We start from the raw sequence: 16490 nt of genomic DNA, 5'->3' as shown, positions 1-16490 counted from the left end.
CTAGCATTTGTTCATATTGGGTTGAGGGAAAACCCCGGAAAAACCTCAACCAGGTAACTTGCCCCGACCAGGAATCGAACCCGGGCCATCTGGTTTCCCGGTCAGACACACTAACCATTACTCTACTGGTGTGGACTCTCCATTTATTCATTCATACCATTTTACCATGTTTTTCTTGGCCTTCCATGTTTCTTCCTTCAAAGAAGTTTCCAATTAAACATGGGCATTTTGTAATGGGCATTTTTTCAATACGATCATACCAAATTAGCTTTTTTGACATTATTTCTTCCATTGTTGGTTAGTTTAGCCCCATTCCTTCCTATATTTTTTTCGCTTCTACTTCTTCCTATTCATAATGTTCTTGTCCATCTGTCTCCAAAAATCCATGTCGGTTATCAAAAGCTTTCCTTCTTGTGTTTTTTCATTTACCGAACTTCAGATCCATATTCTATAATTTTTTTAACAATTTCATTGTAAATAAAGTACCTTTTCGTTTTAATAATTATGTCATTATCCCATAAAACACCATTTAATAATGACAGCCTTTCTTCCATGTACATTTATATTTCGAATTTTCATTTCCATTCCCCTCTTCTTACTAATTACATTCCTAAACATTTGTAATTTTTAGTTTGCAATAACCTGACCATTATCCAAAATCAGATTTTGCCGAGTTCCATTATATTATATTATATTTAATTGTATCAATAATTACATCGTAGATTTACTGCAAGTAAAAGAATCCTGCTCCTGGTTGAGAGAGTACAGCCAAATTTATCAACCAGTTATTTCCTGCTTTGCGGACGGATGTGTCTATAGGTGAACATCTCGATTGCAAATGTACCTGCAGGCCAACGTTTTGCTAAACATTAGAGGTCTCAGACAGACGAAGCAGGAAACAAAGCACAAAATGTAAGGATGAACACATCAAATCAGTAACTTGCAGGATATCCAAACAAAATGGCCCTTGACATAACAATAGCATTAGCAGTAATATTAGTAGTAAATAATAATAATAATAATAATAATAATAATAATAATAATAATAATAATAATAATATTAATAATAATAATAATAATAATAATAATAATTTATATTTTCCACATTCTGTGAAATTTTTGGTGAATCAGCTCTGATGCAGGTTTTCTCCGAGTACTTCGGTGTTCCCTGCATTCTCATCACATCATGACTTCATTATCATCTTATTACCCTACTAGCCTCTACAGGTTAAATGAAGAATCATCAACCTGTTATGCTTATGGGAAAAAAAAAATGTGACAAATATTTGTCATGAATTTCATTTGATATCTTGGAGGAACTTAGTCCATCACATCTATGACTACGGCTATCTTTGCTCCCCTCAACTAAGATGTACTGGTCCATGCCTACTTACATGTGGGAAGTGTAATGGACTCGTTCGCCTTGAGAGTGGATTTAGTACTTGCAGGAGGCCCTGGTGGCGGACTGGTGGGAGGCTCACTTGGTACTGCAGGTTCTGGAGGCAACACAACTGGCCCTATGTCAGGCTCTGATGATGGGTTCTCAATTTCAGGGCTCACATTCACGATGGAGGGTCGTGGTGAAGGACTAGGACGTGCAGCATTGTCTGGCATGGGCAGTTTGCAGGGAGGCTCCTGAGATACAATAAAATGTGCATCAGATTCTTCATTAAATGCTATATAATGTATATTCTGTTACATTCCTCAATTATCAAAAAAATCTGCAGTTGCAATGTACCGATTAATTACTGGCCATGACTGTTTGGCTGAACATCTACACACGATTTAAATACTTAACTCTCTCTTTCGTGTGTTACGTAATTCTGTTGTTGTTGTTTTCTAATGCCAGGCGTTTGACAATAAAGTCATTTGACCTCTTGCACTCCAATATTTTTCAAAGATATTATCATGACCAGCCACTGAAGCACAGATTTTGAAGTGTTCCGAATCCATTTCTTGGTTTGAGTTGCACAATGGACAGTTAGGGGACTGATATATTCCAATTCTATGCAGGTGTTTGGCCAAACAATCATGGCCTGTTGCCAATCTAAATGCAGCTACAGACGATTTTCGTGGTAAATCGGGAATTAACTGAGGATTTTGATGCCGAGAGTTCCATTTTTTCCCTTGGGATTGTGTTATCAAATTTTGTTTGTTGAAGTCTAAGTATGTAGATTTAATAAATCTTTTCACAGAGTAATACGTAGATTTAGTAACAGGTCTGTAAGTAGCAGTGCTGCCCTTCTTTGCTAAAGCATCCGCATTCTCGTTTCCCAGGATTCCACAATGGGATGGTATCCATTGGAATACAATTCTTTTATTGAGTGATATTAATTGAGAGAGCATTTTAGTTATTTCTGCTGTTTGAGATGAAGGTGTGTGCAATTATAATGGACCCATGAACTTAGAACATTTAGGAAGATGTAGAATCCTAGGAAAAGAAGATTCTAAACCTAAAAAATACTGAGTGCAAGAGAACGTCTGAGCAATGGCAAGCTTTCTCTCTCTCTCTCTCTCTCTCTCTCTCTCTCTCTCTCTCTCTCTCTCTCTCTTTCTCTAACCCCTGCATATTTCTGCTAATAATGTCCAAAATTTTTAGCATGTAAAGATTTTGGTGAAGCCAATTTTTTAAATAGAGTAAATTAATTTCTTTAGTTTACACTGAGGGAATTTTGTATTTACCATTGTAATACATGTTTGAAAGTTTCAACTTCAGTGTGATTAATTTCATTAAGTGAACTGTCCAGTATGTGAAATCTATAAATTCATAATTGTTACTATATGTCTCATTCTTCTTGATATGTTTGAAATTTGTTCTGTATCTTCATAGACATAGATAATGTTTGGAGAGGTTTAAATATATACAGATACTGTCTCATGAGTAATATCGGTTTTGCAACAAAATTTTAGTTGGAGTGCGTTGTGACTAGATTATATGGTATTGAACCACTTTTCAGCTAGGTTTACCCTGCAACAATACCAGTTTCTCGTTTCTGATGCGAAGAATTCGGTGATACTCACTTCAATTGATTTAAAGTTTTGGAAATTACTTCCATGCAGAAAGTGTGCCATGGATTGAAATAGATGGTAATCTGAAGGTGCAAGATCAGAGCTATATACCGGTTCCCCAGTTCTGTCTGCTATTAATCTGAGTAGGGATAAACTTTGTCTTCATGATTAGAGTAAGACTTATCTATCTGTAAAGTTTTTGGTTTAGATTTACTAAAGTAGTTTATGACAACAGTAATATTTTTATATTTAATAATTTTTTTCTAATATAACAGCCTCTAACAAAAATGAGTACCAGGGAGTTTTCCTCGGGGATAAAGGCAGCAAGCTTGTAGACAGACATCCTTACTGCTACTAATGACGATTATCTGCAAAGGGGGGGGAGTGTTAACCTCCTGCTACCTGTGAGCCTCTATGGCCTATAATAGGGATAACTTTACTTTACTCTTAGTAAAGATTGTTTGTACATTTTTATTAATTACTATTTAGGTTAAAGAAGAAAAGCAAGAAGAAATCCATTACACCAGACTTCGAGCAAACCATTCTGTGCTATTTTGATATAAGGATTTTAAAGACAATTGTTATTTATATTTCAAAATTATGAAATTTTACCAACATACTGCATTTATGAAACAAACAAACTCTCAAAGTCAACATTCAACAGTTAACTTAATTTCAACAATAGTATATGGAACAGAATTGGCTGTCAGTAAAGTGACAGACTAGGGATTGATATAGCCCAGGTTCATTTTATTATTCATAATGGTTCTGGTATTCACTCACTTCTATAATAATAGGTCAAATTAAGTACTGGGCCTTTTGCTGGATGAAAGTTATTGAAATGTGCCGCTGATCACATTACCTCCTTATAGTGAAGAGGTCCAGGAAGACTGGGAGATACATCTCCCTGCCATTTTAAGTTTTGGCGTATATTTTGTCAATTTACCTTTTTATAGCAGTATGACATAACAACACAACTGTTATAGAGACTGATTTATTAAGATGTGTTTAGAACTTGTCAGTTTGATAATGATTCACTTTCTGCAATGGTAACACTTGTTTATATGATTGAACATTCTATATAGCTGGGACGAAGAGCAGTTGAAGCTTTTACCTCGATGGCATCTAGGTCATCAGTCAGAACTGCCAACTGTTGCTCTCGTTTCTCCAGCTCTGACTGATACTTGATGGGATTGGCGAGGGCCTCTGCAAAGTCCGAGAGCCCATCAGGAACGTAATCCTTCACAACAACTAACAGGAACAGTGTAGCGAGGGGAAGTGGCTGCCCAGACTCGGTCCTCAGGGTTACATGCCGGTAACCAGGACAGAGACCAACCACTGGCAGCACTCGATGACCAATGAAACGACCTGACTCTTCGTAAGCTGTCAATCGAATACTAGCAAGCTCTGGCAGCACAACCTGAAGTAACAAATGAAGTTATCAGCAGTGGTTAAACTACAGCAATGTGATAATGGAGAAATCGTCAAATGACACAGTTTCTTGGTTATCAACACCTCCAAATAAAGTCACTTAGACCTTCCTGGAATTGAGAGTAGTATTTTATAAATGACGCTTCCAACTGCAGAGATTATTCAGTGTCAAAATTCAACATGAGCGAGAAATGCCCGATAAATTTTGCCTGGAGCCCTCTATTGGGGACAAGGTATTTTCACGTGCCGTAAATCTATGACACAAGTCTCGGAGCTTTATTTCTTTCCTAGAGAAGCCATGCTAAAGATTTAATCGACATTTAAAATCTATTGCAATGGACAATATCTGCTAAGACCACTGAAGAAGATATCTTCCTGGACTCTGCATATCTGCCCATGTGGAGAATTCTATTTCTGAGATGGGGACACCAGTAAGACAAATAATTATTACAAACAGCAATAGAATGACAGCTGAAGATGTGACCAATAGAGTTGAATTCTGATATGGACGAAAAATAGCCATTAAATTTTACCTGAAGCCCTCTCATTCAGAATCAGGGCTCTTTTAGTGCCATAAATCTATAATGTGGAAACTCCAACACTGCTTACTTTCTGAAGGATGCCACCTTAAAGATCTTCATAATGATAAGCATGGTTTTTATTATTAGACTAAAAGAATGGCTAGATATATAAATATATATATATATATATATATATATATATATATATATATATATATATAATCTACGAAAAAGGTAGCTCTAGTGTTGTTGATTTAAGACACGTAAAAAAAACCCTGTACATGAAGGAGAAGGATTTAGGCAAAATTTACCTGCTTTTTGTTCATCACTCCGCCATGTTACCTCCTTTGTAGACAGACGTGTCTGCTGGGCAACATCTCTATTGAGAATCGAAATGTATGTGCAGGACAACGTCTTGTTAAACTGCAGAGGATCTGATGAACAAAGCAGAAAAAAATGAGGGCGGATACTGTAAGCTAATAAGCTGTAGAAACGAGCAGAACTCTCGAAACAAAACAAAATAAAAATAAGATTGTTAGATCTGTTTGACACTTCAGTCTAAAATATGTCATTTTACTCTAAATTGAAGAGTAAAATACATTAGCATTAAGATCACCATCATAATTAACTTTTGTTCCCTGAGTGTAATATTCTTCGAATATATTTGTTAAATTCTGGAACAGATCTACAAAACACCATTTCATTCTAGAATACTAAATTAGATATATACAGTGAACACTTGTAAAGCATATCCCCGAGATAATTTTGAGCAAAGAAGTGCAATGAGCATGGGTCTGAGTCCATATAGCTATGCAGTTATTTTCCCCATTTGTGAAGTACATCAATATGAACCAGAATCATTTATGTGCATCCACATCACTGAAGTTTCATATACAGTATATGAGTGTGTATCCAATGCCTACCCACTTCACTTATGTGATTCGGGTTCCGCATATTGCGGATAGATGGCAGGACTGAGACCCATTTTCAAGTTGCACACCACTTTGGCATGCCACACTATGCACAATGTGTTTCTGTGGAGAATTATGTCTTGTACTAAGGTGAGTGTATGTGTAGTGTAGGAAATGGGTGGTGATGATGATGATGATGATGATGATGACGACGATGATGATGGAAGATGCGGAAGGGAAAACGAGGGGGGGGGGGACCCAGTGCCAGCATAAAGCCTACTCCTGTCAAATAGCATCAAGGGGGCCGCCAAGCTTAACATCCCCATTAGACAGACGAATTACTATCAACAGTAACTTATGCCATCTCTTGATATGCACTGTGGAGAGATTTGGAATTTAACTGAGGCATACTGGTGCACAATCTAGTGAGAATAAGAGAAATTCAAGCAGGAAATGAAAACTTTGAAAATCTTCCAGAGACTTCATTCTAAAGAAGAGAACAAATCCTATCTGATAAATAATTTTCCAATACAATAGTACCTTTTGAAGCATTTATTTTGGTTTTGTATTCTTTATTTCATAGTTAACACTGTTAATGCTTTTTCTTTTCTTTCCTTTTTTTTTTAAGATTCAAATTTTAGTGTGTGTGTGTGTGTGTGTGTGTACCTAATGCCTACCCACTTCACTTGCATGATTCGGGTTCCGCATATTGCATACAGATGGCAGGACTATGAACCATTTTCAAGTTGCATAACACTTTAGTGGGCAACGCTATTCATGATGTGTATCTGTGGAGAGTTATGTCGTGTACTAAGGTGAGTATATGTCTAAGTGTAGTGTAGTGAATGGGTGAGGATGATGATGAGGAGGAGGAAGGGAGAAGGGGAAACCTGGTGCCAGCACACAGACTACTACTGTCGAATAGCACCAACAGGACCGCCCGGCTTAACGTCCCCGTCCAACTGACGAATCACTACCAACAGGGAGATATATATTCTCTTCATATGCACTGCGGAGAGATTTAGGATTTAACCCAGACATATTGGTGCACAATTTAGTGAACAGAAGTTGTGCACTGCCATTTCTCCTAGTCCCAAAGTAGAAATTTTACACGAAAATTTCTTCCCTGCTGGGAATCAAACCTGGGCTAGCTAGTCTGGAGGCAAACACACTGCCACACAGCTAGCTTGGCCAATTATTGAAAATCAGACCTATGTTCACACGACCTTTTTCTATTAAAATTAACCAAACAAATAATTTCGGTATCAATATGTAAATCACTCAGTATTCAGGGTATAATGCTGTATTTCAGTTATTATTCTCACAAGCTTCAGTGAAATTCCTTCGGAATTGACCTACTTTAATTTAATTTAAATACGTCTATATGTGTGTAATCTTTTGTGGTTACATACCTTTTTGAACACAAATGGCTCTTCATCGTAGGTGGGGTTGATGCCATTAGCAGGTACAATGCGCGTTCGGAACTTCTTTCGGACTGTGTCTGCAGGCAATCCATACATATCCACTTCCACATATGTTCCCACACGCCTGTCAGTGAGAAATTGCCCAGAGATAACAGTGACTTGCACTGTCCCTGCAATGATGCCATCCACAGTCGACTCTGCAAACGGATCTAACCGTCTGTCCCGCCTCCGCATAAATTCTGGTTTCAGCAGGAAACCACACCGATGATTGTACTCAAACATACCTAAATTTAGCTGCATCGCAAGATCTGTAACAACACATATTAAGATTCTATCTGTATTTATCAGAATCAAAAGAAACAAGTGTTATCACTAACATTGTCCAGTTCTTTTTGCAATAGCAAAAATAGCCACCTCTGTTCATCAAATGATGTCAAAGTTTGTTCCCATAGATTTTCATCAGCACTTCGAGAAAAAAAAAAAAAAAAAAGGGTTAGGTGTGAATAAACGGACAAGTAAACAAATCAATAAAAAAAAAAAAACGGAGATATACTCTAGTCTACTAGCAAACATTTCATTAAAATATAAAAACTTCGATAACTTAAAACTTTTATAGTGTTAAAATAGTATTTAAGAAGGTAATGTTCCTTCAGTTGCCAAATGGTGCTGTTTCAGCATTACCTTATTAAATACAATTTTAGCACTATTAAAGGTTTGAAATTCTTGAAGTTTTTATCGGTAAATTGGTTTACACAACTGGCTTTATATGTATGAATGACTAACAGCCAAGTACTCGCCATTAAATATAGTTTAACAATAAATGTTGCAAAGTGAACTCCAAGAAGAATAAATGCTTGATACATGAAACGACAGAATGGCTTCTATAATTTATTCTAATATTGCCAAGGCTGGATTTAATTTTGCTGTCCCACACCAACATAATATATTATTCCATTATAAACATGTTTGTATGTGCATATTTATATGTAAGGACATTAAGTGTATATATTACAAAAAGAAAATGTATGCAGCTTACATAATAAAAGGCCCTTCTCGACACTTTTGCTCAGATGAAGTCATCGATGATATTGATATAGTCTATTCAATATACAGCACATATAGGAAATTTAATCTGTTCTCCCCACCAAAAGAACAGAGATAACTTTCTTACTCTTTTCACACCCATGAAAGAGCTTTCAGGAACAGTTGGTAATCAGTGCACAAAGAGAAATATCTGACTCCACTTCATTGTTCAGATAAATATTCAACAGCCCTTTCATTCAAAGCACATCTGTAATATGGAAAATCTTTCACCCACTTCACTTTCATAAGACATCAGATATGACAATTATAAGATGAACACTTTTATTTATTAAAGTGTCCTCATATCCTGTGGATACTTTTTCGAGAATTTTGGGAGTGTTTCATGGAGTGCAGTCAAAAATTCAAATAAAGCAATATGCCTTCTTTCTTCTTCATTGTGTTCCCGTATATCATCTATCTATTGTAGACTAGAGAGCATGCCCATGTTCAGAACCTGTTACAAACTTGTACATATTTCTGCGGAAATCTGTGTTGTAACATTGATTGAAGTATTTCAATATAAACAATTATAAAACAATCTGGAAATCAAATTTTTTGCAATACTTTCTCTTTATGCTTCATGCAACAAGTAAAAAAAAAAAGTATAAAATAACGAAACACGACATTATAAAGCAAATTACTGTCCTTCTGAAGAGAGGGTATGTATACTGTGTATTATCATCGTGAATGGGTCCTCAATGAACATTTGCAGTTCTGTCTCTATTAATACTCGCACAAAATAATACTCATGTTTTAATACAACATACCTCCACATACAAGCCACCAGTGGAGAGATCACTAAGCAGATTCTATTGTATTTGTATTGGTTCAGTACTGGAATCCATACTCTCACTTAATCAAATTGTTGAATTTTTTGTCAGTTCGTGCATATGTATATACACTTTTTGCTGGTTGAGTGGAAGAGAAGGCCTTACGGCCTTAACTCTGCCAGCTAAAATAAATCATTATTTATTTATTTATTTATTTATAAGTCAGACTGTGGGTTAGAGACAGGTGGGTAAAATTATCTGCAGCTAATTTGTTACATCTTTGCCAGCAATATTGAATGTTTATTGAGAAACTGTAGTAGAGTGGACATGCTCCTATTTTTGTTCAGTCACATTGCAAGGCATATGTCTTTTGTATCCTTGTTGATCATAAATAGGACTGAAACTCCTTTAACCAGACTACTACTTCTAAAATTACGCCTGCTTATCTTGCATTAATATATTTCTATGTTGTGCTCCAGCCATCCAGATATTTTGCTGGTAGCATAATGGCTGCCCGAACTGCTTATATAAATCTCACAGAAGTAACAGAACCTGTTACATACAATCTTGACAGAAATGTCACTTCAACCATCATCACGGCATTAAAAAATACTCCTGTGTATTGTGTTCTCCATTACAAAACAAGTTATTCAAACTACCGACACCCAAACACAAAACAAAGTACATGGGATCAGCATTGACATTTCTGGAGTAGTACCACAATGACGGTGTATGTGTGTGTTATTTTCAGTGTACAGTTATTTTCCAGACAAACCTCGTACAAGAAAGAAATAAATTAATAAATAAACGAGTAAGTACATACATAACTGGGTGAGTAAATAAAATGAATGAATTAAATAAAATAAACAGGACAAAAAAACCTGTTTGTAACTTTCAGGTACAATTACACTTGGATTCACCTAAAGTCTGATAGTTGAGTGCAACCAGCTGACAGCCAGCATTCCAGAACACTTGTGGCATGAAGTTGCTCGAGTCAAACCGTGTGCCAGCAGGATAGACTCGACTCAGCTGGTGCTTGTTGTAATTGACGAACTCAATAGGCCGCTCCTTCAACAATGTTGTCGCCTGCCGCTCATCAAAAGATGACATCTCATAGTAGCGACCCTTCTCTGTAATGAACATAATGAATTAGTTGATGCAAAAATAACAAGAATCTTTGAAGTATGATATGTTAGAACATTTATTTTACATATCATGATTGTATTTCAATTCTTTGTCATTCCCAATGGTCTGGTGGTTACCATGGCTTCATTATATCCGAAGTTCGTCAAATGTAACTGATTTTTAAGTTCAACAAAAGTCTTAGCATGATTTTATTTGGAAGAGAAGTTGGGATGTCTGTATACTAGTACTACACCCTGTTCCACTTGTCATTATTCTCGCCTTTATCATCAGTCAGGAGTTATGAATTTCGTTTTACAGGTGTTTCTATCTTAGAAATGTAATTCTTCACAATGCCAGATTATCAGAGTCCAAAAAGATTGTTATAGACCATACCACGAGACAATGTTTGTATTTTGCAATATTAATGTTTAACTTCAATATGTCTTGTATAATAAAATGCCTAATTGTCAGACGTGATAACTACAGTAAGCTCTCGATTATCTGTGGGCAGATTTTCTGCTTTGCGGATTAACTGCAGCCTTTTTTAAATGCTAAAAATTTTTGGTCTTGACTGTGCATCACAAGCGTTTTCCCTCTCAAAGTGGGCAATGACGGTTGTGACCTTGAACCTCCCTACTTGCTTGTGGACCAAGTTTGTGAAACTTAATTGAAGAGTATTTTACAACAAATACCGGTAATATTAAATGATTGCATGAAGACACACTTGTGAGTACAGTATTTACTTTTTTAACATTTCATGTTTAATGTAGCATTCATTATATAAATTAAAATTTCGTCTTGAGCATCCATATTAACTCAGTTGCGGATTATCCGCGGTCTTTCTACACCCAATTACTACGGATAATCAAGTGTTTATTGTATATGGATAATGAGTAGATTTCAATGCTTCCAGGTGTGGCCAAACATCTTGGAATTCTCATAACTCAGCAGAGTTAACTTTCATTAGAATCCGCTACTCTTGATGACAGGATACTAGAAGAGGATGATAACTTGCAGAGTTCAATTTTAACTTGGCTTATAAATGATCTGTATATTTTCTGGAGTTGATGTCGGCTTTACTTATGTTCTGAAGAAAATCATACTAAGGACTTTCATCATCATCCATAATTCATCATCCTTAGCTGGGGTTTCTATCCACGAACATCAGGCAAACATGGTTAAGCACTAAGGTCACTAAAGGAGACAGACATAAATATATGGATTCTATTAATGTTCTATTTTTCTAAATTCTTAATATGCAGTATGTAACTAACTACTGCATGTTCAGTTTAAAATGTGTCATGGCTCGCTGTATGTCGTCATGTGGCTAGCCGATGAGCCTAGAGAATTCAATCTTCCTACACTTCTGCAGAGGTGTATTACCTATGTGCCAGAGAAGTTGCCTAGCAAGTACAGCGTTCATTCTGAAGAGTACTTACTGATACGTACGGTAATGCCTGTAGTGGCAGGAATGTGAACTGTTTGGAAACACATACTGAGGTGAGTTTTTTTCTTACTGTCGGGATATGGGGAGAGGGTTAAGACGATTACTTACATACAGTATTTGTTGACATTAACTTCGACGGTCAACATGGACACGGAGCATTTGATTTGTGTTGTGGAATGTTGCCGTACGCAACCGATGATAACAAATACCCTGGGTACGACTTGCCCATGCAAAACACAGTTCGAAAGAGGTTATGGTAGCACACAGACTGTACAGACCGCCATCTGTTGCTACGACGTTCAAGTTATACTGTACACGTTCTCAAGTTCAGATTGAACGCCTTGATTAATAGACAACTTCTCTGACATAAAAGCTGAAACTCGCTTCAAATCGCTGACTCACCAACAGTGACGTCATGACACACTTTGAAATGAACATCCAGTATATATCATGTAACAGAACATAAACCAATGAATTAATACTTTCTATTAGGCATCACTGAATATTTAAATTTCATTGAAAAATTGTTGGGGAAAAAAGACGTTACTCTTGCTTATATGTTGACTGTAATCAACAAGCTGCTATCGGTTGGAAAATAACTATCGGAAGTGAAGATTTCACAAGGTGGTTACTGTATTTCTATTAATTTGTTGATTTATTCTTTATAATCTCTGGTAAACTAAATTTTAACTAATCATGGGAACTTGTTTGAAAAATTTGGATTGCTCACTATTATTCAAACTCCTTTGGACTTACTTTCAGAGTTCTCGAAGGACGAAAAATGCACAGGCTGCACATAGTTGACAAGAGCTGAAATCTCGGCTCCTGCTTCTGACTCTTTGGCAGGCTGCCCTTTGTCTGTCGATGGCTTCTGCTGCTTGTCACCCTCATCTTCGACCTCATCAGCACTACTACTCTCCTCATCCTCTTCTGCAAGGAACAGGAAAATCATCAACAAATTAGAAAATACAATACATCCGAATATTAATGTAGAGTTGCTTGAAATAATAGTAATAAAATTAAAAATGGATTCGAACAATAATACGGTATTTCACTTCCCTTTATCTGAATCAATTCAAGAGCATATTAAGCACTAGAGGTGGTAAATGCATGCAACTTGGTTTGTCTCTTGCTTACTGTATCTTCATTTATGATAGACTAAGAGTAGGCCTACTGCATTTACATAAATGAAGTGGAGTGAAGGATAACGAGAATCAAGGTATTTAGATTAGTAGAAGGAATGGGTAAGTGGATCTTCAAAGCCAAGAGATTAGTCGAATGAACAAATAGCTAGACAACAGAGATATGGTACCATAATTAAATCATATGTGCAGACACACGCTTCACTCATTCTCATAAACATCTTCAGAATTTATAAAACTGCTATTTGTTTTGCATTGTAATTTTTGCGAGTGAAGTTAATATTGTCGCATAGCTATGTCTTGCAACATGTAATAACGCCAAAATCAATCATGTGAATATTGGAGTTGTAAACACGTTGTTACAAAAAGCATAATAATATTACCAATATAGGAAAAGTATTTTATAGAAGACAGTTTTACATAACTGATGGATATTGTATATTTGTTTCTTCAAATACAAAATGATCACTATGCATACTGTGCAAAGCAGTATCACTAATTTATTAATTACATAATACATTATAAATAAGCCGAATGGCTAGAGTGTTGGCTTTCCATGCTGGTAATCTGGGTTTGAATCCCAGCAGATTCAGCTGGAATTTCAATGGTGTTGGGGTAAATGGAGTTATGTCATTTTTTGTGCAAATGGAGTTTTGTTCCCCAGGTGAATATACAAGTTAAATTCTATAAGTGGATGTGCAAAAAACAAAAGTATACTAGCATTTGATGTGTTTTGTGTAAAAAATTATTTGCAATAAGGGTCCAAAGTTTAATTTACATTTATCTCAAAACTCATTTTTATGACTTATCTCCCTTTACCCAAACACCAACGACTTATTATGGATGGTGTGTGATGGTAGGTTTTCACAGGGTACTCCCATTGCCCCTAATGGCATTCCACCATTAGGTACTTTTCATTATTCATAATTGTCATCATCATTATTATCATCGTCATATTAAAACACACCTCTACTGAATTGCTGGAGACCATCCTAAAGCTTTTCAACAGCATTTGAGATACAGGTAACTGGACAACAGTGGAAAATGGCCGCCATAACATTACAATTCGGTAAACTTGTAAGGAGCAAACAGTAATGTACAGTAGTGGCAAAAAAAAAAAAAAAAAACCGGACCGACCCTTGTAGCCGATTTCAGAGCCTTGTTCATTCCAGAGTATGATAGACTGGTAATTAAGACTTTCGTGGTTCGAATCCTGCCTGGGAAGGAAACTTCTTCTTCCCCCCCCCCCCCCCAATACTTTTCGATTACTGGTAAAATTCATGTTCTGGGAATAATAAATTAATTAAGTAGTAAAATATCGCTGCAATCGAAAAGTATTGAGAATAAATTTGAATAAGGAACAAAAAGAAGTTTCCTTCCCAGGCAGGATTCAAACCACGAAAGTCTTAGTTACCAGTCTATCGTGCTCTGAAGTGAACAAGGCTCTGAAATCAGCTACAAGGGTCGGTCCAGTTTTTTTTTTTTGCCACTACTGTACAACAAACATTCAACAATCTAAAATTAGTTTAAAAAATGAGGTTTGTAATATTTAGATCTAAAGCAGAAGCTGTAATATTCACGAGAAGATACATACAGAAAATCTATTCGTCATATGGTGTTACATAGCTCACCTCCTATGGTGCAGAAAAAATTTAAACTTCATCTTACTCTTGGATACAATATCTTACAACACAATTTTATTCCAATCTTAGATTACTTGAATGAAACTCGATCCTAAATTATTTTGGAACCAACACACCAATTTCGTAGTGGAAAAATGCTCAGACAGGATCAACTCATTGAAAATAATGACTAGTAAATCATGGGAAGCCTTTATTATAAGAAAAATGTTGTACTATTATCAACTACAGAGTATTGTAACCACAACACACATTTGAAAACTTCAGATAATGCAATAGAAAGTATTTCACAAATAATCATAATATTATATAGAATATTAATTACAAAATGTTGGTTAATGTTATTTACAGTAACATCTTAATTTATTAGGTAAGTTTTAGTTCTTAAAATGTTATTTCACAAATACCGGTAATCATATTATATAGAATTTTAATTATAAAATGTTGGTTAATGTTATTTAATATCTTAATTTATTAGATGATTTTTAGTTTTTAAAATGTTTCAATTACGGAAATGATTACTGTTACCCGAATATACGAAAAAGTCTGCAAATTGAACTTATACAAGTCATTTGACGGAAATTGCTTGTACCAATAAGCACATTGTGCAAAAATAAATATGCTCCTCTCTTCCTTATCCTCCTCCAAGTTTTGAAAGAAACATTTGTTGAAGCATCAATACAAACTAAATTTGAACAAAATCAGTGCACAAACCATTGTCCTCATCCTCATGCGCACTCTCCTTGCTGCTCTGCCGTATCTGAAGGGGTGGGTGGTGTGGAATGTCGCCGTTTCCCTGCACGGTGTCGCCAGTTCCCCCCACAGTGCCGTCCTGCTGGAGGGATGACTGAGAGTTGCTCTCACTTGCACCCTTGGAGTGGTGATGGTGGTGGTGATGCTTCTTCTTGTTCTTGATGATGATTTTCCGTTTCAGGAGTGATGGTGGTGGGAGGAAAGTTCCTGGCTCCAACTTCGAATCAAAATATTTTTTTGTTTGTTTTCAATTTAGTAACAATTACCTCAAATTTATATTTGAGATAACTATGCTCATAACAGCAGCTCTATAATTTAAATTTTGGTTTCTATAGTGGATTTTTTTTTTAAGTTTATGAAATTCTGCAGCTACTAAAGATCTATTTCACTCCATTATTTCACTTCTATTTTGTTTCTTACTTAGTTCGTCAGAAGAATGCTGATCTCACAAAATGTTTTGTAGTAACATCTGCAGTCCTAGTCAAGGCAATGGCTACAAAGACATCTGTGTACAAAGTAGAACTTGGTGAGATAGCTGGTAATTTTTCGATACTCAGGTTTTTTTTTTTTTTTTTTTTTTTAAGTGTCAGAATTCTGGCCTTCCTTCCCTCCTGAAGCATGGCCCCTTAAGAATCCACCACTGTTAGTTGAGTCTGAATACGCAAACTATGAATCTAATAGAAAGTCTGGTAACGAACAGACTGTCAAGGACAACAGTGTTTAACATAAAAAAAAATACTCTTTAAGGTTACTAGGCTAGACGGCAATTCGGAAGGCGGGTGGCCACTAGATGCACCGTAGCCTGTATGGCATGTGACGTCACAAGCTTGAACAGGAGAACCAATCAGAATCAGTCTATAACAAGCACTTCCTGAGTTCGTTTGTTCACGTGCGAGTGTTTCAATACATTGAATAAGTAAAACTAACATTTACTATGTGTATGTAAGGTAAATAATGGAAGAAGAGACTGTAAAAACACAAGTATTACACAAGCAGGCGCGGAAAATAGTGTTTAAGGTGTATAATTATTATAAAAATGTTAACGAGCAGAACGCTGCCGGCCATCTTGATGCTAGCAGCAACGTTGCCAACGTGCAAGAAATGACTGCAGAAGCATGTGGTGTGGGATTGAGAAACGTGCAAAGAATATTGTTAGTGAAGGAAAGAGGGTTTGTTTGGTGTCATGCTTACAGTAATCAATGGCTAAGGTCATTATTGTCTTTTGATAATTTTA

General features: G+C 36.1%; 1 protein-coding gene across 3 annotated transcripts in view; it reads right to left on the bottom strand.

The window, feature by feature from the left end:
* Nucleotides 1–16490, bottom strand: part of Plc21C (Phospholipase C at 21C) — a 139609-nt gene that overhangs the window by 33019 nt on the left and 90100 nt on the right. For all 3 annotated transcript variants that reach the window (XR_011333990.1, XM_069835695.1, XM_069835696.1), the window contains exons 11-16: nt 15218–15473; nt 12478–12651; nt 10070–10279; nt 7285–7604; nt 4124–4429; nt 1395–1635 (exon numbers count right to left, since the gene is read on the bottom strand). Coding sequence is in view for 2 of the 3 variants with exons in the window: in XM_069835695.1 (XP_069691796.1) it covers nt 1395–1635; nt 4124–4429; nt 7285–7604; nt 10070–10279; nt 12478–12651; nt 15218–15473 (1507 nt within the window). In the remaining variant the exon portion in view is untranslated. The remainder of the gene's footprint in view (nt 1–1394; nt 1636–4123; nt 4430–7284; nt 7605–10069; nt 10280–12477; nt 12652–15217; nt 15474–16490) is intronic.

This window comes from Periplaneta americana, chromosome 9 (genome assembly GCF_040183065.1).
Source record: "Periplaneta americana isolate PAMFEO1 chromosome 9, P.americana_PAMFEO1_priV1, whole genome shotgun sequence".
In the NCBI taxonomy this organism is placed as follows: domain Eukaryota; kingdom Metazoa; phylum Arthropoda; class Insecta; order Blattodea; family Blattidae; genus Periplaneta; species Periplaneta americana.
This window is presented reverse-complemented; position numbering and strand designations above follow the sequence as displayed.